A 25,737-nucleotide genomic window follows, 5' to 3' on the forward strand; every position below is an offset into this window, starting at 1 on the left:
TGGGGCTATTAAGCAGCTACAGCTAAGGATGCAGATCGGCGCATGAGAGAATGTTGCAAGACATCTGCGTGAAGTTACTATTCATGAGAGTACCTCGAGGTCCAAGGCGCTGACTCTTGCCGCAACCAATGCATTATAGACTCATCTCGATGTCCTGCGGGCTCAAATCACTTGACATCTTCTCTTCAAAGTCATTCAGAGGCTGTGCAGGCCAGCGCTCACCTCGCTCAATTTTGAGGATGTGAATGAGCTGAAGAATGAAAATGAAATAGATCTCTCGATTTCCAGGACTTGGGTTGTCCTGGAAAGCGACTTTGAGTTGAAGCATCGAGTTGCGGGCAGCTCTGAGTAGGGCGGAGTCATTGGGTGTTGCTACAGTGAGCAGATTTGTTGGTATCGCGTGCACAGCATCGCTGCCACAGTGTATGCACATTGCCAGCGTTCCCGGGTGCAGGTACCCGCAGCGTCCGCATCTGACGATGTGGAAGGTGAATGCCGTGTCCATCGTGCTATAGCGGCTGTACTGGCGGGTGAAGGCACCGCTGGTCAGCGATGACGCGCACAAAGTCTTACCTCGAGCTCGAGTCAGACTCACTGTAGGGTGTATGGCGTCTAGTCGACGGAAGAGAACAAAGGTGGGCACGGTCAGTGATGCCTCCTCGACAGTGAGCGCCCTGCTCTGTAGATTGCTCTCACTCACATGCCATACACAGGTCGGCCGACGTAGAGGTGGAGTGAGACGGTGTCGACTGTTGCACTCGATGGTGGGATTTACAGTTGAGTTCCCCATCGCTTAGCCGTAGGTGAATCTGTAGTAGCAAAAGAGATGCAACGTCAGTGAGGGTCAGGATAGTCTTCGGCCGAGTGGAAGCGATCCTGCTGTGCTCACATGTAGCTCTGGTAGTCCCCAGCGACGAGAGTGTGATGTAGCGCTCAGAGGTTGTGGAAGGTGTGGCTGGTAAGAGTAGGTGATGGACAGGTCGGGAGATGAGGAGATGGACAAGTGAGGAGATGAGGAGACGGAGGACGAGGCATAGAGGAAGGGAGGGAGGGAGGGAGGGGGCGTCTTATACCCTGCACCTCAACGTGGCATGGCACGGAGACTCTTCACCCTTCGTCTCGCCCCTGGCGCAAGCGATGCTCCTGACCTAAGCCTCCCGCCATCGGTGCCTGGCGTGTAGGGGTGCACCCTCTCACGTCGTTGCTCTAGCAAACGTCGAAAGTGGTATATCACATCAGCTGTGCCTGGCGTACGTGAACAGCACCCAGATGGTGATGGCAACCCCAACAATTGATCATGACGCCGGAAATGCCGAGCATACAGGATACACAGTCCTCGAATCTCAGATCGTGCTAGCACTGCTGAGGCCCTCCTTTGCTCACCAGTCTTACCTCCGGCCGAGTCTCAGCCGACTTCTGCCGGTTTGCTCTGGGACCGGAACCTGAGAAGTGAGAGAGTCCGGTTCTCCCCTTCCCCCCGATTGTCAAACCCAATGTGAGAAGAAGAGCACTGACACTGGAGGTAGATGCAGACATTGTCCAGGTCCAGCACATACCATCACTCGGCAGCGTAATGCAAATTAAGCAGAGTAAGCGTTTTGCATGTATCGCATCTAGTGGTTTCTATGACATTGCTCAGAGCGCTATTGTACTCTTCCGTTCCCCGGTGAGGTCGCCCTGCTGGGTGACGTCCAGGGTCTTGACCACTCGCGCAGGGTTTCCTAGGGCAACAGAAAAGTCTGGTATGTCCCTTGTGACGACGCTGCCCGCCCCAATGGTACAGCCACGGCCGATTGTCACTCCCGCCCTACAAGAGATGAAGCGAAGAGCCGTGGTCAATGACTTGAGCTGTAGTGCAGTGCAGCACTGGACGCTAGCCTCGAGCGTCTGAACTCACATGATGCAGCTGTTCCCTCCTACCCAGCAGTCGTCTCCGATTGACACCGGAAGCGCCCTCTCGAAGCCCTCTGACCGCTCAGTCACGCTGACGCTGTGCGTTGCGGCATAGATGTGTACGGCAGGTCCGAAGAGTACCCCCTGCCCAATGGTGACCTCTGCGACGTCTAGGATGCAGAGTCCGGCATTGGCAAAGAAGTCTCCCTTGAACTTGATGTTGAAGCCAAAGTCGACGTGAAAGGGTGGCTCGAGGAAGACTCGCTTGCTCATCTCCTTGCTCAGATCGAACAGCTGTCCAATGATGCGCTGCCTTTGCCGATTGGCCACATCGTGCAGGGGACTTTCCTCCGCATCGACCACATTGCCCTGCCGGTCGATCGAAGGTGGTGAAGCACCCGGGGGCGAGTGGTTGTACTCGTACTCGAGCTGACGAGCTCGCAGGCGCTGCGCCATCAGCTTCGGGTCATTGGGCATGTAAGGGAGTCCAAGTAGGCCGCGCTCCTCCATGGACATGCCCGCCAGACGGTCGGCGTACCGTGCGTCTAGAGCGTCAAACCTCTGCGTGGCTGTGAAACCGACCTTGAGTGGCTGAGTGGGAGGCTCTAGAGAGGGCTCCATATCGCTGCCGTTATCGTCGGGGAGGTATGGGTCGGCTACAAAGGTGCCTTCTGGTCCAGTCCTTCCTGCCCTTTTATCGCCCTCGCTGTCGTGCATGTCGAAGCGGAGGCGGAAGCGGAGCCCCACAGACGACTTTGCCGAGTGACGTCGGAGAGATTGTGTGCAGCCGAGGGAGGGCAGTCCTTCCTTGGGAGTCCTCCCTTCCTTGCTGGACATGCTGTCCCGACACTTCCTCTTGCTCCCTGTGCCATGTCCAACAATTCCGCCCGCTTTGCCAAGGTCGACTCTGAGCACGCCAAGGACGCTCAGGGCTCTCTCAGCGAGACTCAGAAGTCCCTTCTTGGTCTGCCCTACCTCGCAAGCGAGCCAGCGCTGGTGCGGGCACGGCTACGAGCGCGGAGACTGTTCCTCAAGTACAATCAGACGGCCCCAAACAGCTACGACCCGCCGGACCTGCAAGAGGGGCAGAGCTTACTGGCTGGAGGCAGCGTAGCTTCGGCTGCGGGTGATGGGGCAGCAGATGTGCCTGGGGTAAACACAGAGGAGAGGAGACTGATCCTCAAGGAGCTCTTCGGGCTGAGTGAGGAGCAGAGCAAGATCGTCGAGATTGAGGTGAGCGAAGTAAATCCTCAGCAGCATGCAGCTAGCGCTCCTCGTTAGAGATTTCCTGACTTATCTTTCCTTTCCCACACCTTCGTGTCCAGCCTCCCTTCTTCTGCGACTATGGCAACAACATCAAGCTAGAGGGCGCCTTCTATGCCAACTTCAACACTGTCATCCTCGACTGCGCAGAAGTCACCATCGGCAACGGAGTTCTGTTTGGCCCAAAGTGAGTCACACAAAGCGCAGCATCACAAATGAAACAGGGAGAGAGCCAGAGCGAGAGAACTTCCGCGTGGTTGAGAATGCTCATTCGGATCTTCCACTTCCCTTCTCAGCGTCTCGATCTATGGAGGAACGCACACCGTCTCTTTGCCCGAGCGGCAGGCAGGGCTAGAGAGGGCGCTACCCGTGTCCATCGGAGCAGACACCTGGGTGGGCGGAGGCGTGATCATCCAGTGAGTCTGTCGCCTTCCAGAGCAGCGGAGAGCCCGGTCCTGGCTCGCTCTAACACTGACTCAATCCTCTTCTTCGCTCCCATTCTGCCCCCGTATCTCACCTGTCACAGAGCTGGAGTCAACATCGGCAAGGCGTGTACCATTGGAGCGGGCTCCATCGTCACCAGGGACATCCCAGACTTTTCGGTGGCAGTGGGCAGCCCGGCCAAAGTCGTCAAGACGCTGCAGGGCGAGGAAAGGGGAAGTTGGCAATAGAAAGAGCGATGAAACAAAGAGGATCTTCGGCCAGTAGAAGGCGATCAGGACAGCGTGCGTGATTGATTGATTGGAGTGTAAGTAAAGATCGTGTGAGCCGCGTACGGCGCGCTCTTCTCATCTAGGCCGTCTCCTTCTGAGCTCTTCCCGGCCATCCATCCTCTTCTTGCACATCGGCCTGCACAGCTCCTCCCCTCCCCTCTAGTCCGAACCTCTGCACTACCCCTTCCACAATGTCTGTCCACTCGACCATTGCCCCCGCCCCTAAGTCTCCACACGCGAGCCTCTTCTCGATGGGACCCCGTACCTCGTAGCCAATGATGTTCTCGACGACGTCGAGATGGCGCGCCGTCAGCGGGTGCGCATACATGAGCGTGTTCATCGCTGGGTAGAGAATCGTGGGCGTAGAGGACGAGAGGGCTCGCAGGAAGGACGTCTGGGAGGAAAAGGTGATAGTGGATTGGGTCAGAGTGAGCGAGCATGCCAGCAAAACTTCTTCTGACGGGTCAGACCTACTCACCAACAAGTTGTCGCAGATGCCTCCAGCAATCTTCGCCAGCGTATTAGCACTGCACGGCGCCACGAGGACTACATCGGCCCACCTCCTCAGCTCGATATGCAGGATAGGATCGCCAACCTTGTTCCAAGAAGTCCACTCGTCTTCGTCGGTCCACAGATGAGCCAGAGGAGCTAAAGTAGACGCCTGCGAGTTGCCTGCGCTCGCGGCGGCATTCTCAGCCGCAAGAGAGGCCAGAGTATAGGATCCTTCCTCCCCTGCTGCACTGCGCAGACCTTGCTTTTCTGCGACACATCTGCTCAGCGTTGCAATTTCGTCTTTGTCGAAGAAGTGCAACGAGGACTTCGTTGGGATGACCTGCACTCGAACGTTTCGGTAGCTCAAGAGGCGCTCAACAATGAGGGGTAGCTTGATGGAAGCTACGCTTCCCGAAGTAGCCAGGACGACATGCAATGACCTGCTTTCTGTTGGCGGGAAAGACAATGGAGGGTACGGTGACCTGAGAGAGGCTGGCAATGGACGCTCGGAGGCATCTGCCGTAGAGGCAGCCTACAAAGGGTAGAGTGGGAGTGATTAGCTCTGTAACGCAATACTTGGTCAAGACAGTGTCATGAATGTGGCTACTCACTGAAGAGGGCAGAGGAGCAGTGCTTTGTTGTGCAGTAGACGCAACGCCTGTTGCGTTTGTGGTGCCAACGCTCCTCGGTGCAGGCACGTCATCTGCGTCAAGTATGATAGAGGCAGACGCACCGAGCGTAGAAAGTAAGGCGTTCTGAGGATTCACAGGCTCTGTCAATGCTTCGGGCTCGACCGGGGGAGTCGATACCGCACTGCTGAACTTCCAGTTCAGGTTGGCAAGTCGATCGCTGAGGCTGAGCTTGCCGCTATCTCGCGACGAAGCCACTTCCATCGCCGAAGACTCGATACTTGGCGCAAGGTGCGCTGCAGACTTTTGCTCGTGAGATGAGGTTCGACGCAGATCGGATGCGTTGGGGGCACTCGCTGATCTCAAGGCTGAGGGACGAGAGCCATCCGGCCTTTCTCCCTCATTACCTTGTCTTTCCATCTCAATTAGTTTGTTGACGACTGACCCTCCAGCAGTGGCTGTCTTGGTCACGCTGGATGTGAGGAGGCCCCTAATGTCGTCAATAGCTCGGGCGGACTCTAGATTCTTCGAAGAGCGGTCCCAGGCGTCCATTCCTGCTGATGCTCCAGAGCCAATCACCCGACCAAGAACGGAGAAAGACGAGTTGACCACTGTGGGGAAGGAGAAGAGATGGTCAGAGGGATCGGAACCAGTGATTGAGAGTTGCATAGCAATACTGACCTCCTGTTAGGCCCTTGAGCCTTCCCCCGATCGGCAGAGGTGTGGCGGTCCTACTGTCATTTGAATTCTCAGACTCGCCCCTTTTTACGCTTCGCAACATCTCAATTGCAGCGCTCTTTTCATTGCGCTCTCCTGCGCCACTTTGTCCAAGCTGCTGAGAGAAGGAGGGCAGTGTACTGTCTTCCAGGCCCAGCTCCGATGGTTTAGCATTCTCAATGAATTGTATGGCTGCCTGGAAGTTGATGAGACAATAAGCAGCCTCTCCATTCTGGAGCAGAGCATCGTATCGGTAACGCTGTATGTACATCAGCTGGGAAGCAAGCCCGGTTGGGTTTGCCAGAACGATGAGTCGGATGAGGAGTGGCAAGATCAGGTCGGCGGAAGACGTATTGCCCCCTTTTTGAGCCATTCCAGATTGAGCCAGCGAATCTCGTGCCTCAATACCACTTCCGCTGTCTTTGGCTTGAACGCCGTCTTCACGATCGTCGACTTCGTTGTCTTGAAGGGTGATACGAGGTAGCTTGCTCAGACCATCAACGATGATACGATGAATACCGACTAGCACCTCAAGCTTCCGGCGTGGAGCCATCCGATCGCGCTGGTGAAGTTGCACGAGCTCTTCACGACAGTCGTCCATTATCTTCTGAAGACCATCTCTAACTGGAGAAGCCTCTTGAGGCTCATTTTGAGCTTGATCTCCAGCCACAGTTTGAAACGTTTTCTCTTGTGGGGGTAAGTTGAGACCCAGGCCTTCCCAATCTAGCCCTAAAATATTCAGAGCTGCGATTCTAGAGGCCAGATTTTCGTCGGCCTGATGATCCGAAGACTGTGGAGGGCATAGAAGTCTATCGTATGCGTTGCTTCAGCATAGGCGTCAATATTAGGTGCATGGATGGCTCTCACTCACCGATCGTACACTTCCTCCACCAGAAGGCGTTCCACGACTTCCATCTGCTCGAGAACCTTCTCCTCTTGCGACTCTTCCCCAGCCGTATCGGAATCTATTCGCAGTTGCGAATGCACCGAAGCAAGGACATCCTGGTAACTAGCCGTTACCTCTTCCGGGCTGGCAGAGAACATAGCCATGGTCTGCCATTCCTTGGGCGTGATGGGGGAATGAGGTGTTCGCGGCAGCTGCAGCCTTCCACTACCGATCTGAACTCCTCTGCGAGAGGGCAACTCAGTAGAGCGACTGGACGATTCAACAGGAGGATAGAAGGCTCCTGCGAAGGAGCCAATGACCTCGCCAATGTCAGAGCGAATGCCGGCCTCGCGCTCAAGCTGAGTGCGGAGACGAGCTTGTACTGAGTACGTCATACCCCGCACCGCTCGGGACCTGCGTAGAGGTCTGTCAATCACCCAAATCTGCACTTTCGCACCCGATGATCCCTCTCCTGTGATCGCAGGACTCTGTGTAGCATCCGATGTCTGATCATGAGTAGATGGGGGCAGGCCCTTGCGGTAGCCTCTGCCACCGCCACCAAAGAGTTGCGCAAAGGCGCCAGACGAAGATGAGCTCCGATTGGGACTCGAGCTTTCGAGGCCAAGGTTGGGAGCGATGATGCTGGTTGTTGCTGCTCCCGAGCTCGTGCGCTTGTGGATTGATGGCTGAGTAGGTGGAGGGAAGTCGAGCTTTGACTCGCACAGGATGGTATAGTTGGGGTAAGGATAGTCAGAGCAGCATGCGGTAGGAAGAGGCGCCAGGGAGGAGAACAGATGTCTGCGATCGGTACGATTGAAGTCAGTCAGGAGGGAAAAGTAGCAGCCTGGAACGACAGAGCAGTACTTACCTTCGTTCGGACACAGTCTTCAACTGCTGAATCCAATCTCGGTCTGAGCGATTGATGAAGCTCTTGATGAATAGACTCGGTGGCACGGTGGCGTCCTCGGGATCTTCCAGTTGTGTAGGGCGAGGTGAGCCACGCCTGTCGGTAATTTCGAGGCATCCTCGCAGCCCTGAGAGTGTCACAAGACCTTTGTCCGGTGGGTCTGATGATAGATCAGGGCAGGAGGATGGGCTCAACAATATGTGATCCTGCGCGAATCCCAGGGAAGGAGGGGCATGTACAGCACCATCTCTTTCTTTGAGGAATGAAGACGATGAAGACTTGGCTTGTACGGGCAACAGAAGCGTAGCCTGTCCGTGAGCCAGGAGTGCAGTGAGCTCCCTCCATTCTGGCTCAGTAGCTTCTGCTAGTTTCTTGACCAGCGCGTATCCTGGCGCTTCAGGGCCCAGGCCAAGCTGCTGACATCGCTCGAGCAACTGGGTGAGTCGACCCGAGGTTGAAGGAGGCGCGTTTGCTACAGACGAGTCTTGTCTTGCGGGCGACGGATCTTGCAATGGCAATCGTGGTAGATCCGACTGGTGAGCCTGTGTCTGCGCTATTGGCAGTGTCTGCTGAGCGCTGCTGATTCGATCTTTGCTGCCTGTCGAGCTCATCGCGGACGGGGAGCGCGGAGTTCGTGGAACATAGCTCAGCCTGGGGGCAGCGAGAGTAGCGGACGTGGTGGCCGAACCACCATTTTCAAGAGTCGATGAGGTTGTGGCGGTCGTTATCGAAGATGAGGGCGATTGGACAGTCAGGAGAGAAGGTGAAGGATGTGCGAAGGGGGCGGCGACAGGGGCGACAGCTGCGCTCTGCGATACATCGATGACTGGACGAGGAGGAATGGTGGGCGGGAGAGCTGTCGCTGAGGATGGTGAGGAAGACAAGACCTCGGCAGTCGTATGGCGCTGGTCGTCAAGCGTTGGCTGCGCCTGGCGATCTTCGCCGGTTGGGTCTGCCATGGTGTCCTACCAGTCGCCTCGACGGAAGCAGAGGCGTAGCTGCCTCTGATTCCACTTCGTCTTCTCCGCCGGCGCACGGGCATCGGCATTGGTCCCTCGGCAACGGAGGCGAGGATGCACCTTGGCAGCCCAGTGCAGCACACCGCCATAGAGGCTTCCTGATGCTCACTCCTCCTAGAAGGTCCTATACGGCGCTCTGCTCAACTGCAATCGACTTGGCCGGAACTCAAGTCGTACTGACGATCAATCAGCATGGCGCTAGTCGCTGCTCTCCACAGAGCGTAATGACCCGACCGTCGTGGGCGCCTCGGCTCGGACTAAATCCTCCACTTTTATGGCTTGTCTCAGACCCTTCTGACAGCCGAAGATTACCAGGGCCCCGCTTCTGACGCGCGGAGGGCTGAAGCGAATCAAATAGTCTACGTTGGCGAGCTGGACCTCCTTGTCCTCCACACCACTCGATGATCCTTCCATCGCTACGTTCCTCGACTCCGTCTCTCTTCCGCAGCTTCTCCACTTCCAGAGCCAGATCGATCATGCAGCCTCTCCAAGTCTACACCGCAGGAACGCCCAATGGCTGGACCGTGCCCATCTGTCTCGAGGAGCTCAAGAAGGTCAACCCGGAATTGAAGTGGGAGATCCACCCCATCAACATCGGTCAGAACCAACAGAAGGAAGACTGGTTCCTTAAGATCAGTGAGTTATACAGCGTCTCACACTTTGCTTCCGAAAGTCTTCGTGGCAGCCCACCCCTAACAATCGTGCTTGCCTTTCGCGTCGCTTTGCGTTTCAGACCCCAATGGTGAGTCCAAGATCATAAGAGAAGTACAGTCCTAGTCGCACCTCTGACTTTGCTCGCTCTTTGTCATACCAGGCCGCATCCCTGCCATCGTCGACCCAAACAATGGCGATTTCGCCGTCTTTGAGACTTCGGCCATCCTGCTCTACCTCGAAAAGAAGTACGACCCGGACCATGTCCTGTCATGGCCCAGCAGCAACCCTCAGGCGGACAACCTGAGGAGCGAAGTCCTGCAGTGGATGTTCTTTGCTCACGGCGGTATTGCAGCTATGCAAGGCCAAGCTAATCACTTCCGCATGCAAGGTCTGGGCGGGAAGAACTACATTCCTTACGCTCTGAACCGCTACATCGATGAGACAAAGCGACTGTATGGCGTCTTGGACCTGCGTCTCAAGGACCGTGATTACCTCGTCGGAGAGGGTCGAGGCAAATTCACTCTGGCCGACATCCGAGCCGGAGGCTGGGTCTTCTCTCATGGATTCGCCGGTATCCCTCGCAGCGAGGTGCCTGACAGCGTCAACAAGTGGGTAGACCGATTGTTGGAGAGGGATGCTTTTGTTGCCGGCCTCAAGACGCCATCGGAGGGACCCATCGTGAAGAACGCCATGGCCAACCGCGACTGGGTTGCGGAGATGCCCAAGGAGTAAAGTGGGGAACAACATTGGCGTGCCATTCTCAGGGGGTGACCAAGAAAAGAAAAGGATACTGTCGAAGCTCTGGTCGTTTCAGTTGGACTCGCAATGTCTCGTCTTGTCCTGTCCCGTATCTACTTCTTCGTTTCGTTTCGTGCACGAAAGAGTACAAGTGTCATCGCTAGCCTTGCCGTGCCTTCCTTCGCCTCGTCTCGCGTGGCTGTTGCGCCCCGCATGGATCACCTGCCTCGTCGCGTCTGGCTGCTTCCGCCTCAATTCCCCGAAGATTATAGGCCACTCTCCCATCATACCATTGCTGTCCTCAAAGTGAGCCCCTCAGACCCTTCCCCTTGCCGTAGACCTCAGTCGTCTGGAGGCATAGAAGGGCAGACGTCGCTCCTCACCTCGTGCCCGAGACGCCATGTCGTCCTCATCATGGCACGAGATCGCTCACATCCTTGCTGTTCCTCCTCCGCAACCTCCCGCCTACCTCGGAGCGCTTCCGCCTCCCTCGCCGGCGGTCAACGTCGTTGCTTTCGATACCTCTGCTGAACTTCTGCTTACTGGGAACTCCAATGGAGGCGTCAACAGCTGGTACGGACCTGCACTGGGGAGATATACCGCCTGGAGGGCAGATGTCCGGCAGACTGTTGCTGCCTCGAAGGCCGCCGGAGACGATGACGCACCTGTTGGGCAGCGAAGGCTACAAACGAGTTGGAAAAAGGCTCCCAGCCTGTCGCAATCACATCATTCGAATGTCCGTAGTGGTATAGCTGAAATCTACAATGATTCTGGCTTCGTCTATTCTGTTACTCCGGGAGGCATACACTGTGCCAGCCGAAAGGGGCTGGCCAAATGGAGCCAGGACGTGGCCGCCATGGGTCATCCTTCCCTATCCCTTGGCAGCATATGCGCTTCTCCGGCTCACTCCACCTCGGAACTCGTTGTCGCCGGATCCTCCTCCTTGGAGCGAGATCAACAGGTGTTCAGCATCAACAAGCACGTGGGTGGTCAAGTGACGAGGAAATCTAGCGCAGCAGGACCTATCCTGCAAGTCAGGAAATCGCAAAAGTACCTGCTCAGCTCTACGCCTGGAGGCCATATCCAATGCAGAGATCCGAGGACTCTGGAGATTCAGCATAGACTGCATGCTCATCCTGGAGGTGTGATAGATATGAAGAGCGAGGGGAGTCTGGTGTGGAGTGTGGGATGGACCATGAGACTCGGCCACCCAGTGCCTGAGCCACTGATCAAAGGTGAGGAGCTGGTTGCACTAAAGTGTTGAAGCATATTGGAGTCGGCACACTGATATACGTGTCTCCTTGTAGTTCATGACCTGCGGTCAATGCGAGCAATGGTCCCGATACCCTTTGCCGCCCCAGGAGGCCCTGCGCTACTTGACATTCACCCTCGGCTCAGCTCCACGGTCGTAGTCGCAGCGCCGACAGGAGCATGGCAGATCGTCGACATGAACAACCCTGGAGAAGCCAGCTTCTACCAGATGAATACGGCAGGCTCCAACTCTACGCTCAAGTCTCTCAGTATAGCTCCTTCAGCGGAGTATATTGCATTCGGTGAAGGAGACGGTAGCGTCAGGCTGTGGTCCACGTCAGAGGCTGCTGCTGCTCTCAACCATCCAGAGACTATCAGTAGCGCTCCGAAGTTCAATTCGTATAGCTCGCAGCCTCTAGAGCTGCCAGCTGAGGCAGAAACGAGGAAGGCGATCGATTGGACAGCAGAAACTTCTCTGTCCTCGATAGGACTCCCACATTACGATGCGCCGCTTCTCTCCGTTCTTCCCTTTGAGCACTATGCCGCCCAAAGCTCCCCGCTCTTCAACCCTTTCCCGCCTAAGGTCGACCCTGGCGTCCTCAGCTCGGTACGAGCTGTAGATGGCCTCCACTTTGGTCCTCTGCCCCGGCATCTGCGTGGCAAACGAAATGTCGCGAAAGTGACCGGCAAAGGCTTCCCACCTCCTCCTGGCAGAGGCTCGGCTTTACAAGCAGGATCCGGATCTGCAGCGCGCGGCGAGTCACGAGTTTTGGGTCTGCGCACGCCCATGTTTCGCAGCGAGAAGATCAAGGCGCAGCAGCGCAACCAAGGCGGCTTGGCAGATGGAGAGGCTGAGGAGGAAGCCGTCGAAGAGCTTGGAGGAGGGCCACCGCAGTACTGGCGGAAGAAAGATATTGTGTACAGCAAGTTCGGGGTAGAGGATTTCGATTTCGAGTGAGTCACCGTCGCGAGGTCCTCCGAGGCTAGGTCGGCTTTCTGAGACTTTTCCTCTTTGCAGATTCTACAACAAGACCAATCAGTCCGGTCTGGAGACACACATCGCTAATTGCTATCTCAACTCATTGCTGCAATGTCTTTACCACCTCCCGGTGTTGCGATCGCTCGCAGAGATTCACACCCTGTCTGGTGGAAAAGCAAGATGCGGAAGAGACGACTGCCTCCTCTGCGAGCTATCTTTCCTCTTCATGATGCTACGGGATGCAAACGGCTCCAATTGCCAAGCGACAAATCTCTTGCGGGCTTTCGCTAAGAGTGGAAAGGGTAAGCGCTCACCGTAGCGATGAGAACAATACATTGAGTACGGGTTGCTGATTCTCTCTTTCGGCCGGTGATCCTCTAGCTGTCTCTCTAGGTCTCATGGATCACGACGCTCTGTCCTCATCCTCGTCGCAAATCTCGGATGTGGCTTATGCGAACCTGATCCAGACTGTCAACCGTTTCTTGCTGGATTGTGCAGCCTCATCATGGGCCGAAATGGCAGTAGCATCACAAGTCGACGGTGCACATCACCCTGTCTCGCCCAGTCTGATGGAAGATGCTCTCGCGCCCACCACTCGCGTCGATTCGGTCTGTCTTTCCTGCGGACAAGTGGTATCAAGACCCTCCAAAGCCCTGGTCATCGACCTCGTCTACCCACGCAAGTCGCTGTCCAATGAGCCAGTCATTCCTTCCGACTTTGCCTCGGTGCTCAAGGCATCGCTAGTGAGGGAGAGCGTCACAAAGACCACGTGCAAATTCTGCAGTAGTACCGGGGCCAGCATCCGCACACGGAGACAGCTGGTCGCGACGAGCAAACTGCCTCAAGTGCTGAGCGTCAACGCCAACATCATCACAGAGGACCAGATGAGCCTCTGGATTGACAAGCCCATTGGGAGCGGCAAAAACAAGGAGAGAAAGACGTACCTGCCTCTAATGCTGAGCATCAAGTCTGCGGATGTCGACGGAGGGCAGCCATTGATAATGGAACTGCGGGAGGGCGCACAAGCTCCTGAAGGTTCGGCAATCTATCAGCTCAAGGTTGGTACACAGGAAACCGCAGTGAGCATTGGTGACCGTCTCCAGCTGACATTTGTGCTTTCCTGATGCAACAGTCGATGGTGACACAGATCCAGGCGCCTAAGGAAGCGGCGCATCTAGTCTCGGTTGCACGAGGTGAGCACGCTCGGCGCGAAGTGTTCTTCCACGTAGACTCACTGACTTTGCCATCCTTTCGACCCACAGTGCCAGAGACTCACTCAGGTGCCGGCCAAACATCAGAGTCTGCCACTTGGTATCTGTACAACGACTTCCTAGTGCGGCCGATCTCGGAAGCGGAGGCTTTAAGCTTCCCGGCAGCGACATGGCGCATTCCTGCTGTGGTCTTCTACGAGCGAGTGGACACGCAAGTCATCGACATCGCCTCGATCCCCTGGGAAAAGGATTTGCCGGTGCTCACCGAGGACCTCAATGTCTCACTACATCGTGATCCAGAGAGTATTCGTCATCGAGTGTTGACTACCGACGAGATTCCTTCCCCTGGCGACCTGGTAGCGATCGATGCCGAATTCGTGGCTCTCAACCCCGAAGAGCTAGAGCTGTCTTCGTCCGGTACCCGATCGCTGATCAGACCGACAACGATGTCTCTGGCCCGCGTGTCGGTGTTGCGCGGTCAAGGGGCCAGTGAGTGCGAGCCGTTCATCGATGACCACATCGTCACTCGGGAGAGGATCTTCGACTACCTCACTCAGTTCTCGGGCATCATCGATGGAGACCTGGACCCGGCCAAGTCGAGACATACCGTGATTCCGCAGAAGCTAGCGTACAAGAAGCTGAGATTGCTCGTGGACTTGGGATGCGTCTTCATCGGCCATGGACTCAAGAAAGACTTCAGAATCATTAACATCCACGTGCCTCCCAAGCAGGTCATCGACACCGTCGACTTGTACTCATCAGCACTCCAAGCGCGCAAGCTTTCCTTGCGGTTCCTCAGTTGGTTCCTTCTCAAGGAAGACATCCAGGGTACTGGCGCAGAAAAGACGGGTGAAGCAGGCGGAACGGGAGTTGTACACGGACACGACTCGATAGAGGATGCCCGTGCGGCCTTGCACCTCTACAGAATCTACGAGACTTTCCAGAGGGATGGAAGGCTGGAGGATGTGATGGAGGACCTATACGAAGCGGGAAAGAGATTCAATTGGAGGCCACCCGCCGCTGCTGCTGCCGGAACTGGGGACGGGCAAGCGAGCAAGGTGGGCACCCCTACTCTCACGCCGGCAGTACTGTCCGGCTCATTGTAGCACTAAGCGGAGGCGCGCCGCATTCTTGCGATGCTGAATACTTTTCTCGCACAAGATACATCTTTCTGTGAGAACCGTTTCGCACTGCAGATAACAGAGTCTTGCTTTTACAACGAGAGGTGATGCATGGATGAAAGAATGATAGTACAGTCTGGAAGACATCAGAAGCCCGGAATGTGAGCCTCGCCGCCAATCAACCTCCTCATCTGTCTGTCGGATCATGATTCCTCCAATGCCAACTTCGCCTTTAACTGCTGGGCGATGTCCTCTTTGTTTGCCATGTCGATCGAACCGGGCGATGATCCAAATTCGATGCCGTCTGCAGAATGATGGCAGACTGGAGTCTGTGTAGGGAGCCCTTCATGAGCATGAGGTGCTGGCTCGACCGCTATTGCACTCGCAGACGCAACCATCGATCCCGAAGTGGCGGACTCTGTGCTTTTGCTCGGCGACGCTGATCCTGAAGCAGCTGTGGCAGGCGCCGTTGGAGGGAGCACGTGACTGCCTAGTGTGGAATCGCGTGTAGGTAGAGGCGAAGGCGATCCGCCCACAGGCGGGTTGGCAGAGTTCATCGCTTCCAAGGAGACGGCAGCAGCGGTCAAGGAACTTTGAGCAGGTGTCGGGACCGCCAGAGTTGCAGCTCCCGGAGGGAGTGGGTCAGAGGCATTCAGTAGGGCGGCAGAGGTGGGTGCTGTGACGGAAGGTGGCATGTCCAGGGCCGCGATACTGGCTGTGCCACTCTCAGGTCTGAGCAGGTTGGGAGAGCCCGTAGCTGGGCTGGCTGGTGTTGGCGGCCCGCGCCCGACTCCCTGCAAGGCGCTGGCGATACTCAAAGTCGCATGGGGGCCGGTTTCCATGCCTGTCGGGCTACCGGGAAGGGAGAGATCTCGGGATGGAAAGCCGCTAGCAGCCGCCTCCGACCCAGAGGCAGAGTCCTCAGCTTCATCCGAAAATGAGCCCGAATCACCAGACTGCCAATCTTCATCGGACACTGCGCCATTGTAATCCTCCTCTTCATCGTCAGAGTCTTCCTCACGATTGAGCACTGTGAGGGTACAAGTCAGAGCTTCAGCTATAGGTACTTCGTCTTATTCTCAATCTTTGTACTTACTCTCGTTGATAGTTTGCTCAACCTCTTCGAACTGAGCTCTGAGGATTGCTTGCCCTTCTGGTACAGAGCCATCCCTCCCCAGCCACTTCTTTACGCCGGTGTCGTTGCCATCTTTATCGAGGACCGGAGACTTCATATTGTCGATTTGATGTAGCGCCAGACGATAGGGGTAAAGGTCACGCATCGTAAATGGGCCGCCGTATTTGGACACCTCCTTCAAACATTTCGACACCGTTGATCTGACATGTAGTGGATAGGAGGTCAGATGCGAAACATCCCCCCGGGCAGACATAGATTTCCGATACTCACAGCTTGTTCGAGATAGGCATCAACTCCTCGCTGATTGGCTCGCTGCTCGCCACGAGACGATATACGAGGCCATAGCACCGCCTCAATAGATATAGCAGGACCTGTCGCAGGAAGAAAAGAGGCACGTCAGGCATACGTTTCCCACCTTCCGCTCAGCGCTCGTCTCAGCTGACTCACAAGCTGACCCTCCGGTTGTTTTCCCTCTGCATCAACAAATTTGCCATCGACCCTCAAGCGGTCAATCTCCTTGAGAGTCACTTGGTAATTCCAGAGGTCGGTTTCGCGCAGGGTCCATCGGTGCGTCAAGACGAGATGCTCGAGCTGCGATTTGATCTCGGTCAGTCGATCGTAGATGGGTTGGAGAGTCATTGGAACTTCATCGTTGCGGATGATTGCGTCGTGGCAGATCTCGAAGCACTCCTCGAGGAGACCGACCAAGATAGCCTGACCTGCGGGTACCGAAGAACCTCCTGGTCCCAAGAACTTTCCGTCAACCCTCTTCGAGTCGATGGCTCGGAGCTCGTCCTGTAATTTACGAATTTCTCCTCGCGCTGGCTTCAGCTTGGCAGCAGCGGCTGCTATCTGCCTTCTGATCGAGACCAGCTTTTGATGGATAGGCACAAGCTCGACGGAGAGTACCGACAAAGTACCTTGCAACTGCTGAAGGACTTTCTCGCAACCTTCCAGTTTACGCATCATAAGCTTAGTCAGCTGCGTGGGATGCTTGCCTTGTTCTGTGTCCCTTCGAATGATCTCTCGGAGCTCCGACAATCGCTTTGCGAAAGGCTGGAGATCAGTCTCGGTATAGATTCCTGATTCGGCGAGATGATCAAGTAGTTGCTTCATACTGCCGAGCTGACTGAAGGTTGCTGGCGTCTCTCTGCTCTTGCCGATGGTGAGAAAGAAGAGGCTGAGTAAACTGAAGACATCCTGAAGCGTCGTGTCTACCCTGTTGGTTTGAATCGCAGACGGTTCAACTTCGGGCCGAAGGGGATTCGTACTAGTGGCAGCGGAAGAAGATGATGCCTTTGCCGAAGGAGAAAGAGGGTCCTGTACGTCTCCTGCCGCTCCAGAAGCGGAGGACGGAGCCTGGCGTATGCCTTCGTTCGAATCTCTTTCATCTCTTATGTTGTTTAGCTTGGACACTTGCTTGATCACCGCTTGATACAGATTTTGGACATCTTGAGCCCGGATGTAATCAGAGGAGTTCTTCTTGAGAGCCGTGAGGCGGTTTCTAATGTTGATGAGCGACTCAAGGATGGGCAGCTCCTCCGGCGGGATGGCTGACATGCTCCGAGAGACGCCTACCATGACTCCTCTATCTGCCTTTGCAAGCTCAAGAATTGGTCAGAGTTGCCCACCAAGAAAGTGAAGCTACCTGTGCACAAGGTCTGCGCAAGAAACAAGATCTGCCGAGGTTGCCTGGGAGCAACAGTGAGGGAGCGAGCCTTTGCGAGAAGGGTTGAGGCGGGAAGGATTGAGATGGAACCGCCGGACGAGGATGCGGAAAGGGCGACCCTTGACTCCTACTTTCCAAAGGTGCGTGAGTGGATGGCTCAGCCTCGCCCGACGCGCGCCACTGCAGCCATCCGCCTGCGTGTGTTTCAGAGCAGGCAGGCCGCCATCCGAGGGCAGCTGCTCAACGCCTCCGTCGCCATGGCGCGCCGAATCTGCCGAAGACCACCGATGGTCCCCATACCATGACCATTGTCTAGTCAGCCTTCCCTTGCACAAATTGCCCTTGACTTCAGGTGGAGTAGTCCTTGGCCGACGACCATATGCCCGCCGTTCCGTGTAGCACTTTCGCTGTCCACGCCCGTGGCAGGCTCCAGCAGTGCTTCGTCATCTGTTGCACGGCTCTGACCAACAAGCCCCTTGTTCAGGGCAATATAGGAGCCATGTATCGCATCGTACAGCTGAAGACCGATGCGAGTGCACATGGGTCTCATCGGACCTCGCCACCTCAAAAAGATTTGTTGAAGTCTGACATGTCCACCTGCGAGCGAGCCTGTCACTGACAGTGATTTTTCAGGCACTGAGACATGGTCTTTGTGGCGGCCAACGCAAAGAAAAAGCTGTGGTCGCAAAGACGGAGGGCTACGACTGCCTGCATATTCTACCTTGTCGGTGTACAGCTTCAGCAGACGTTGCCCTTCCACACAGTATTTCACCTCTCCCTTTTGTACGCCACTTTACGCTACCTTGCTCTGTGCAACTTGCAATGCCTCAACGTCTCACTATCCGTTATGCTTCTACTGGCTGCCGCCACGAGTGCTGCGCCCAATCAGCGACCGAATAAGGATGTAGCTAATTAAATCGAATCCGAGCCGGTAGCTCGAAATCTCTGACATATAGAGCAGCTCCATCAGAGGTCGCCTTCAAAGAAGAGGGTGTCTAAAAGCCGTAACAGCAGTAGCGTCAAGAGCAATAGGCCCGTCACAACGGATTCCTCACCGAGACTTCACTTCCCAAGAATCATGCGGGCCACCAGAGACACTCCGGCCGCGCAGTAGCGAGCACCGCAACGACCACCAATAAGACTACCAGCGCGAGTGCCGAGGCAGTACTAAAGTTCACGAGCACTACGGCCGAACAATCAAGCGTCACACCCGTTGTATGCTTGAGCTTCACTATCAGCACAACCTCAGCTCCAACTCGCATTACGAGCTCGCAGACTTATGCCACAACCCGGTGCTCAGTTGAGTGGTCAGATGTGTGACTTTACGGCAGGATCACCCCGGCGTGAGGCAACTTCTTACTGACCGAGCTTCCTTTCGTCCTTTCCAGAGGTCTGCCTTCGATTTGAGCTTGGTCTACTTTTGCAAGAGCTCACCGCCAAATCATGCAGGCATGGATTGCCCTCTTGTTACTCTGATACCCTGATACCCTTGAAATACCCCAGGTGTTGCTATCGAGGCTCTGTTGCTATTGGCTGTGTTCCGATACTGTGTGGACGTGATGACGTAAGTTGGCTGAGTGCCGACGAGACGGCAAGAAACCAGTCAAACGGAACATCTTCATCAGCATCATCGAGAAGCGACGTCGAGGACAGGTTCTATGACTGCAGTGTCCACACACGGCCGTGGGCCTGCAGAAGGCGAGCTGAGCTCCGGAAAGTGTACATCCTTGGACTACTGCGCGCTCGATCAACAGAATACTCTTCCGTTAACAAGTCACACCTCCCTCTTGACTTGTGCTTGGGGATGGCAAGAACTGGATCCCTGCTACCCTGCCTGAGGGCGCTGAGCAAGTGGCAGCGTTGCTCACGAGCAATTATTGGGGCAGAACCCGCATGGAAGGCCAGAGAGGGAGTCTACAGCGATTATACCCGGCCCGGGCTCCCCCGGCTCCTATCGTGCCAAATGCCGTCCGTATGCACAGTGCGCCAGGGCTTCAATCCCAGGTCCCTATCCTGCCTCCTTCCTCCCGAGAGCAAGGATTGACCGACGGAGGGCCTGGATCCTTGCGGGGCTCCCCGCTGAGATGTGCTCCCGAAGGAATCTAATGCCGAACGAGCAAAAGCCGTGAGAAACGTGCAGCCAAGCCCAGGTCGTTCCCCGTCTGTTCACAATGCTTTGCCCACTCTACTTGATGGTTCTCCGCTCGGAGCCCCGCGAAACTCTTCACTTTGAGACCTTAGGACGAGTCCTGTGACCCGATTGAGACTCCCACTACACGAGATCTTGGCCCGAAGCCCTGCCGATCAGTGAAGACAAGAGCCCCCGATTGCTGTGACCTGACCTCGGCAAGCGTGGTGAGTGTCCCTTACGAGTGCACGGCAAGATATCTGCCAAGCAAAGAAGGCTATGGCGTCCGCACATAGCTGAGGTGACCCTTTGGAGTCGGAGCCGTGCGGTCCTGGGTGCACCCCACTCTCATGATCGGCTATTGCCGCTGCCTTTCCCTTCTTGATGTAAGCGAAGTAGGCATTCGCTCACTGCCGGCTGAATGTTCCTGCGTTGCATTGCTTCTTCTCCGCGATCAGGTGCATGTCACCTTTACCCAAACGCTGCCACACGGCGTGAAGACTTCAGGGAGCCCCAACTTTAGTGCGTTGCCAAGACTGAGCGGAGCCATTGTCTTAACGAGACCTTCTGATCGCAAGCCATGGCAGACCAGCAGTGTCTCGGAAGGCAACGGGTAGGCTTTGGTGCAGCGCTCACAGATTATGATTCGCCAAGGCTCGCGGGGCTAATTTTGGGCTGTAGAGAGCGGCGGGGATTGTGGGGAGTCGCGTCTGCTGGCTGTGCCACTTGGCCACTGCCCGAGGTGGCAGGAAGATCTCAAGGTCCGCTCCTGGCTTGGCAGCGACGCCACCTGCACCTGTCCTGGCCCAGTGAATCTTGCCCAGGGGCCCCGCACTTACGAGGCGTCCCGTAGCGTTCGAGAGCAGCTTCCCGAGCTTCAAGACGGCGGCCCCATCGTTGTTTGCGCTATACAGCTGCCTTCCCCAATATTGAAGCCTCCTCCACTGGCGCCACATGCCTAATGTTCATGCGGCACCTGGCTGGCTGTGTAGCTGAGGACGGGGCTTCCTCTCCTCTCGAACTCCAACCGGATGAAATCGGGCAGACATTGATGCCTCGCACGTACAGCGCACTGCAGATACGATAGCCCTGACAGTAAGCGTGCCTGCGCCCCAACATGATGCACCCCGGTCTCGTTCGGTCTGCACAACGGCATGGGCACAGGAGGACAGTAAGCAAAGTCAGGACAAGAAGAAAGGGGAGTGCCGGAGCAGTTCGCGATATCGATCAGAGCAACTGGCGCCGCCATAATCAGCCGAAACTCACGGCCGGTAGCGGGACCTGTTCGCCTTGAAAAGCTATATAGCCCGGGGCCCCAGACGCTCTGGATCCCAAGCACCACGCAACAACTCACCTGCATCCTTCCCTTGCCGCTTGCCTACCTCAACACCAATTCACCTTTCCCCCTTTTTTTGCGGCCACAACTGCCCTGGACAAGCTACCTACCCTACCTCGTTCCAAACTTTTGCCCGATATCATCATGGGTATGATCAAAGATGCTCAGGTATCTGTACGAGATCTGTTCCGCTGGCGTCAACGCACCGTCACTGTAGATGAACAGGGTAATGAGCACGTTACCTTCGAGACTCCCTCGACGCCCCCTAATCCTATCCGACTTCTTCGAAGTATTTCGATGCTCGGTTGGGGTGCTTATCTCATTGGCTTCTTTTGCTGGACAGCCGATGCTTTCGATTTCCATGCACTGTCAATCCAGACTGTCAAGCTCTCCCAACATTTTGGAATCTCCAGGACTGAGATCTCCACCGCAGTTACTCTAACACTGCTCCTGAGATCTGTGGGAGCGGCGATCTTTGGAATCTTTTCGGACTACTTCGGTCGCAAATACCCTCTCACCGTCAACATGTGGATCCTTGGTGCTCTTCAGGTCGGATCCATCTATGCGCCCAGTTGGAACACCTTCTTAGCCATTCGTGCTCTCTTTGGTCTTGGAATGGGAGGTGTCTAGTGAGTATGAACTCGAAAATCTGTAACGTCAACTTTTCTGCGGTGACTGATTCCTTCATGTGCCTCTTCCTATCCGTCGCAGCGGAGCTGCCGCAGGCATGGCTCTGGAGAACATTCCAGTTGAGGCCCGTGGTCTCATGTCTGGCATCTTCCAACAGGGGTACAGTTTTGGTTACGTACTAGCCGCCTGCACCAATCTGGGCGTCGGCGGTGCGACAAGCTCATGGCCGATCATGTTCTGGGTTGGTGCAGCGATGTCCTTCGCTGCTGGCTTCGCGCGACTTATCTTCCCAGAATCGAAGCAATTCATCGAAGCCAGGCAGAACAGCAAGGGGTCCAGTACGGCTCAGTTCGCCAAGAACTTCGGCAAGATGCTCAAGCTCGAGTGGAAAGTCTGTGTGTACTCGATCATCCTCATGAGTTGGTTCAACTGGTTCTCCCACACCTCTCAAGATAGCTACACCACCTTTATGCTAGTCGGTAAAGAGCTCAACAACGCCGCAGCCTCACGCGCATCTATTCTCATGAAGACAGGCGCTGTCGTCGGAGGCACCTTCGTAGGTTACTTCAGTCAATGGCTTGGACGTCGTCGGGCCATGATCATTGCCTGCTTCATGGTTTGCTGCTTGATTCCCGCCTGGATCTTGCCCGAGACCGAAAGCGGTCTCGAGGGCGGCGGCTTCATGCTTCAGTTCTTCGTTCAGGGCGCTTGGGGTGTGGTGCCCGTCTACCTCTCCGAGATCTCTCCACCGGCATTCCGTGCTATCTTCGTTGGCCTGACCTACCAATTGGGCAATGCGATCTCTGCTCCGTCAACGCAAATCATCAACGCCCTCTCGGACAGTCACACCATCCGCAACCACACTGGTCGAGTCGTCGCGGCTTATGGTCCTGTCATGGGCATTGCCACTGCAATCATCGCCGTCGGCCTCGCCCTCACTGCTGCTGTTGGTCCCGAGAAGAAGGGAGCGTCGTTCGAATCTGCTGCCGCTGCAACCACCGCCGAGGCCGTCACGGACATTTCGGCTGCAGCCGCCCCAAGCAAGGCTCATCAAAGCTCTTCCGTGGGTCAAGCGACTTCTGAGGAAGACCTGGCTGGAAAGAAGGGAGCAAACGGGGACAGTCACGCGGTATTGACTAAGACGGAGTACGCTTAGACAAAGAAGACGGAAAGCGCCCCCTGCATCCGCTTTCTACGGTGCGGACCTTTGGTAAATGTTTTGTAGAAAATCGTTCCTGTATGTCGTCTCGTTGGTGTTCATCATTGTCGTTGCAAATTGATTCAGCGTTAGTCTACCTCAGACGTCTCATACGTAAACGGCCTGCCAAATTACGATACTGTACAGCATGCCTGCTGTGATGAACATTGCGCTCTGCACCAGAGAGTCTGTACTGGAGTGGACGGATCAAGAGCTTGTATTCGCATCATCTGACCCACCCTGTTTTGTGGCTCACTTCTGGTCGAGTCAGCCCAATTTGGCAGCCTAGAAAGGACACTGACGGCCTGCGTCCCGTTCCGGCAATACTAACCTTGAAGCAAAACCACATTCTGCTCTACTGTGTTGTACGTCTCAGCACTACTGTACTGTACAGTACAGTATGCAGTACAGTAGGTATGATCAGGCACGAGTGCAGCATACTGCAGCTATAGCCAGAGTCTCACATCGTTTCTGAGAACCAGTCAGACTGTGGCGCAGTGGCGTAGCGGGTGCAATGGTACCAAGTCGGACTATATGGAGTCCCGAACGACTTGCGATTGCGGCAGAGTGCACAGTCAAGCCTGGCAGCAAGGCAGTGCCATTCTCGCTTGAGATTTGGCGCATTGGAGCTCCCTCTGTCAGGAACGTAAACAAGCTGTCAGGAATCATACAGTACTGTCCTGTAGCAACCTGCGAAACACTCACCTTGAACTCGAGCTGCTACTGTATACATACAGTACAGTATCGAGACAAGAGCACGTACAGGGCCTTGTGTACAGTACTTGTGTGAACATGACCCTCTATCTTGATCCTATTGCGGACTGTACGATATTACAATTGAACTCGTCTTCCTACTTTCGAGGCTTATTTCGAGTGTCACTCGATCGTTGTAAAAAGACCATCACGGGCGACAAAGAGCATGGGGATTGTCGTGCTGTGAGCCAGCCACATCCTGTGCATTCGAAACTCTTATCGCGCCTGACTGTATGTCTTCTGCAGTCCATCCAGAGAGGCAGATGACCTAGACTGAATTAAGGTGCTTCGTTTCCATGCCAAAACTATGTGTCCTCAGAGGAAAGCCTGTTTGTACAGTACATGAATACCTATCTTCCTTCCCAATGGCTGCAATTCTGTCAATTTCCACTCGTCTGCTATTTACAGTACTTGGAAGCAGCAGTGGCTGTCCTACTGTATACTTCTACTGTACAGTAGAATGCTAAACTTACCATCATTTGTGTAATGGAGCTGCTGCTGCTAGGCAAGGCTCTGCAGAAAGGCTATGCTTCTGTGTCTAGGTGAGACAATTTCTACAGTACACTTTTCTTCACTCTATTTTAGTCAGCTGCAGCGAAGTGTAGCCAGGTACTGTGCACCAGAATTTAGTCCAGACAGAAACATTGTGGCAGAATTCAGCTTTGAGAGAAGCCGCATGACACTACTCTAGTGCCTGACCTTGGTTATATTGTTGCTCAATTTCAGGCTTGCAGAAGTACGAGGCAAGCTGCCAGAACGTCTGCCCGACTGCTTGTCTAGGTCCTATCTGGCTAAAATTGAGTGACGAAAAGAATGTGGTATTGAGCCAAAATTTGGTCTCTTTGGTGCAGAGCACTTCTAGTTCACGGTGGTACGTTCGTCGTTCTGGTTCACTGTGCGAAGAGTGGGATGGGAAAATGCTTGCAGCAGTCACGGATCAAGAGCAAAGGGGTGAGCACATGAGGCCACATTGATTGCTTTTGATTTAGTCTACATCAGAGCCGTCAAAGGCAATTTCTGTTCCGAATTACACAGCGGTATGAAGCATACTGCAGTGCGATGCACAGATTTTAGCCACTCGTCATCTGTCGGGCTGATCAGTGCTGTTTTGACGAGTATAGAACACAAGGCCCCTTCTAGTCTTCAGACAACACAGTGACGCACGGACTACTGTTCCTTGCATCAATGCTCCCTGTGTCAGTCAATGTCCATCGAGAAAAAGAGACTGAGTCTAGTAGCTTGTCTGGCCTCATGTCAATCCAACATCGAAACCAAAGCACACTCAGCTTTGAGTCAAGTACTACAGGATCTGAGCCTCATACGGCTCGCCCTGTACCGTGTCTGAAGTCTACGGTAATTGCGCTGGCCTAGCACCGGTGCAGTCGCCGCCAACGACCGAGGTCCCGAAACGGTCACCGATTCGGATTGGTGAAGAGCTGCCTAGCCAATGCGCAGTGCATTGCATGCGAGCCCGTTGGATGGAGTCTTCGCAGGGAAATTCCGCAAGCGAAAGAAGCCGGACGGGGCCAAGCGCTTGTTGCACAGTACACGAAAGTAGACGAGCTTGATTATCAGCATTGGGCCAAATGATATTCAGATGTTTGGGCAGCATGCCTTCTCAATCGTGTCCGCATGGCACTGCTCTGTCGTACAGTAGCGCATGATACTGTGCTGGTCAAATTCCCCAGATTCGTGCTTCCAGACATTGTACAAGGCATGCTGCTGAACATAAGGTCATTCGATATGATTTGGCTTATTGTGTGACAATAATAGCAAGCTTGCAGTCTTATCGAGCACAGTAGCCCCGCGATCATCTGCGGCATGACAATTGCAGCTACCTCACACTTTCGGGCTTGTGATGGGGCAGCTTGCAGCGCATAGCGTGATTTTGACAGCCTTTGCAGTCGGTCAGTGAGGTCGTGACATGACGCCTCACGACGTTCCAGACTCAAGTACTTTATCTGCAGCTGTATCAGCTCGATCTGATCAACCTATTATGCTGCTGATGTGCTCGCTTCGTCTCTCGATTGTATTCGAGCCGGCTGCAGTGACTGTAGCCGGGCGCACCAAATACAATACTTGTCATGCAGACTGCGTCCACGACTTCGCAGCACAGCTCGCGTTGTGTATTCACGCAGACATTTGCGCGTCAATGGGTGATGCTCGCGAGCAATTGCGTTTTGCTCACTGCAAGTCCTCCTCTCTTCAGTCATTCCTAGCCTATCCGCATCTATCGTGCAGTTCCAGATCTGTGCGGGGGTCTGGCAGCGTGACGACAAGTCCGGCATACTGAACAGTACTGTACAATACAATACAGTACAGATGATCGATCAAGTACGGTATGACTCTCATTGATTGCGATGTAAGGTACGGTATACTGTACAAGACTACAAGCAAGACTACACGGTCGTACTG

At 55.0% G+C, this 25,737-nt stretch overlaps 9 protein-coding genes across 9 annotated transcripts; 6 read left to right on the forward strand and 3 right to left on the reverse strand.

The window, feature by feature from the left end:
* Positions 1-1,300: 1,300 nt before the first annotated feature.
* On the forward strand, positions 1,301-1,920 carry BCV69DRAFT_283266 (hypothetical protein). Its single transcript, XM_025492643.1, has one exon. The coding sequence runs from the start codon at positions 1,574-1,576 to the stop codon at positions 1,889-1,891; it is 318 nt and encodes a 105-aa protein (XP_025347545.1). The 5' UTR covers positions 1,301-1,573; the 3' UTR covers positions 1,892-1,920.
* BCV69DRAFT_208181 (trimeric LpxA-like protein) lies at positions 1,671-3,047 on the reverse strand. Its single transcript, XM_025489731.1, has one exon. It carries the CDS (start codon positions 2,728-2,730, stop codon positions 1,894-1,896), a length of 837 nt encoding a protein of 278 aa, XP_025347546.1. The 5' UTR covers positions 2,731-3,047; the 3' UTR covers positions 1,671-1,893.
* A 901-nt stretch (positions 3,048-3,948) lies between these two features.
* On the reverse strand, positions 3,949-8,459 carry BCV69DRAFT_299519 (hypothetical protein; the record flags this gene model as incomplete). Its single annotated transcript, XM_025494340.1, has 6 exons — positions 3,949-4,263; positions 4,348-4,893; positions 4,973-5,601; positions 5,672-6,516; positions 6,579-7,391; positions 7,462-8,459. 6 exons carry the CDS (start codon positions 8,457-8,459, stop codon positions 3,949-3,951), a joined length of 4,146 nt encoding a protein of 1,381 aa, XP_025347547.1.
* Positions 8,460-8,609: 150 nt separating this feature from the next.
* Positions 8,610-10,022, forward strand: BCV69DRAFT_283269 (glutathione S-transferase). Its single transcript, XM_025492644.1, has 3 exons — positions 8,610-9,155; positions 9,253-9,261; positions 9,334-10,022. Exons 1-3 carry the CDS (start codon positions 8,921-8,923, stop codon positions 9,903-9,905), a joined length of 816 nt encoding a protein of 271 aa, XP_025347548.1. The 5' UTR covers positions 8,610-8,920; the 3' UTR covers positions 9,906-10,022.
* Positions 10,023-10,311: 289 nt separating this feature from the next.
* BCV69DRAFT_308838 (hypothetical protein) lies at positions 10,312-14,458 on the forward strand (the record flags this gene model as incomplete). The annotated part of the gene is made up of 6 exons (XM_025494708.1): positions 10,312-10,539; positions 10,615-11,146; positions 11,219-12,116; positions 12,181-12,443; positions 12,523-13,199; positions 13,274-14,458. The coding sequence occupies 6 exons, from the start codon at positions 10,312-10,314 to the stop codon at positions 14,456-14,458; spliced, it is 3,783 nt and encodes a 1,260-aa protein (XP_025347549.1).
* Positions 14,459-14,518: 60 nt separating this feature from the next.
* Positions 14,519-17,380, reverse strand: BCV69DRAFT_283271 (hypothetical protein). The gene is made up of 4 exons (XM_025492645.1): positions 16,056-17,380; positions 15,879-15,979; positions 15,570-15,808; positions 14,519-15,503 (listed from the first exon to the last, which is right to left on the reverse strand). The coding sequence occupies exons 1-4, from the start codon at positions 17,166-17,168 to the stop codon at positions 14,677-14,679; spliced, it is 2,280 nt and encodes a 759-aa protein (XP_025347550.1). The 5' UTR covers positions 17,169-17,380; the 3' UTR covers positions 14,519-14,676.
* Positions 17,381-17,532: 152 nt separating this feature from the next.
* Positions 17,533-18,652, forward strand: BCV69DRAFT_283273 (hypothetical protein). The gene has a single exon (XM_025492646.1). The coding sequence runs from the start codon at positions 17,921-17,923 to the stop codon at positions 18,191-18,193; it is 273 nt and encodes a 90-aa protein (XP_025347551.1). The 5' UTR covers positions 17,533-17,920; the 3' UTR covers positions 18,194-18,652.
* Positions 18,196-19,564, forward strand: BCV69DRAFT_208443 (hypothetical protein). Its single transcript, XM_025489732.1, has 2 exons — positions 18,196-18,576; positions 18,666-19,564. Exons 1-2 carry the CDS (start codon positions 18,495-18,497, stop codon positions 19,319-19,321), a joined length of 738 nt encoding a protein of 245 aa, XP_025347552.1. The 5' UTR covers positions 18,196-18,494; the 3' UTR covers positions 19,322-19,564.
* A 1,321-nt stretch (positions 19,565-20,885) lies between these two features.
* BCV69DRAFT_299523 (putative carboxylic acid transport protein JEN1) lies at positions 20,886-22,527 on the forward strand (the record flags this gene model as incomplete). Its single annotated transcript, XM_025494341.1, has 2 exons — positions 20,886-21,370; positions 21,453-22,527. The coding sequence occupies 2 exons, from the start codon at positions 20,886-20,888 to the stop codon at positions 22,525-22,527; spliced, it is 1,560 nt and encodes a 519-aa protein (XP_025347553.1).
* Positions 22,528-25,737: the final 3,210 nt, after the last annotated feature.

Source organism: Pseudomicrostroma glucosiphilum (assembly GCF_003144135.1).
Source record: "Pseudomicrostroma glucosiphilum strain MCA 4718 unplaced genomic scaffold BCV69scaffold_8, whole genome shotgun sequence".
NCBI classification, from domain to species: domain Eukaryota; kingdom Fungi; phylum Basidiomycota; class Exobasidiomycetes; order Microstromatales; family Microstromataceae; genus Microstroma; species Microstroma glucosiphilum.

Bases quoted from the DNA above. Each gene is read 5' to 3' on its own strand.
- BCV69DRAFT_283266 (XM_025492643.1), top strand. From the start codon at position 1,574: ATGCAAATTAAGCAGAGTAAGCGTTTTGCATGTATCGCATCTAGTGGT.
- BCV69DRAFT_208181 (XM_025489731.1), bottom strand. From the start codon at position 2,730: ATGTCCAGCAAGGAAGGGAGGACTCCCAAGGAAGGACTGCCCTCCCTC.
- BCV69DRAFT_283269 (XM_025492644.1), top strand. From the start codon at position 8,921: ATGATCCTTCCATCGCTACGTTCCTCGACTCCGTCTCTCTTCCGCAGC.
- BCV69DRAFT_283271 (XM_025492645.1), bottom strand. From the start codon at position 17,168: ATGTCAGCCATCCCGCCGGAGGAGCTGCCCATCCTTGAGTCGCTCATC. The intron at 15,980-16,055 runs GTGAGTCAGCTG...TTCCTGCGACAG, and splicing joins AACAACCGGAGGGTCAGCTT to GTCCTGCTATATCTATTGAG. The intron at 15,504-15,569 runs GTAAGTACAAAG...GTACCCTCACAG, and splicing joins TGAGCAAACTATCAACGAGA to TGCTCAATCGTGAGGAAGAC.
- BCV69DRAFT_283273 (XM_025492646.1), top strand. From the start codon at position 17,921: ATGGTCTTTGTGGCGGCCAACGCAAAGAAAAAGCTGTGGTCGCAAAGA.
- BCV69DRAFT_208443 (XM_025489732.1), top strand. From the start codon at position 18,495: ATGCTTGAGCTTCACTATCAGCACAACCTCAGCTCCAACTCGCATTAC. The intron at 18,577-18,665 runs GTTGAGTGGTCA...CGTCCTTTCCAG, and splicing joins ATGCCACAACCCGGTGCTCA to AGGTCTGCCTTCGATTTGAG.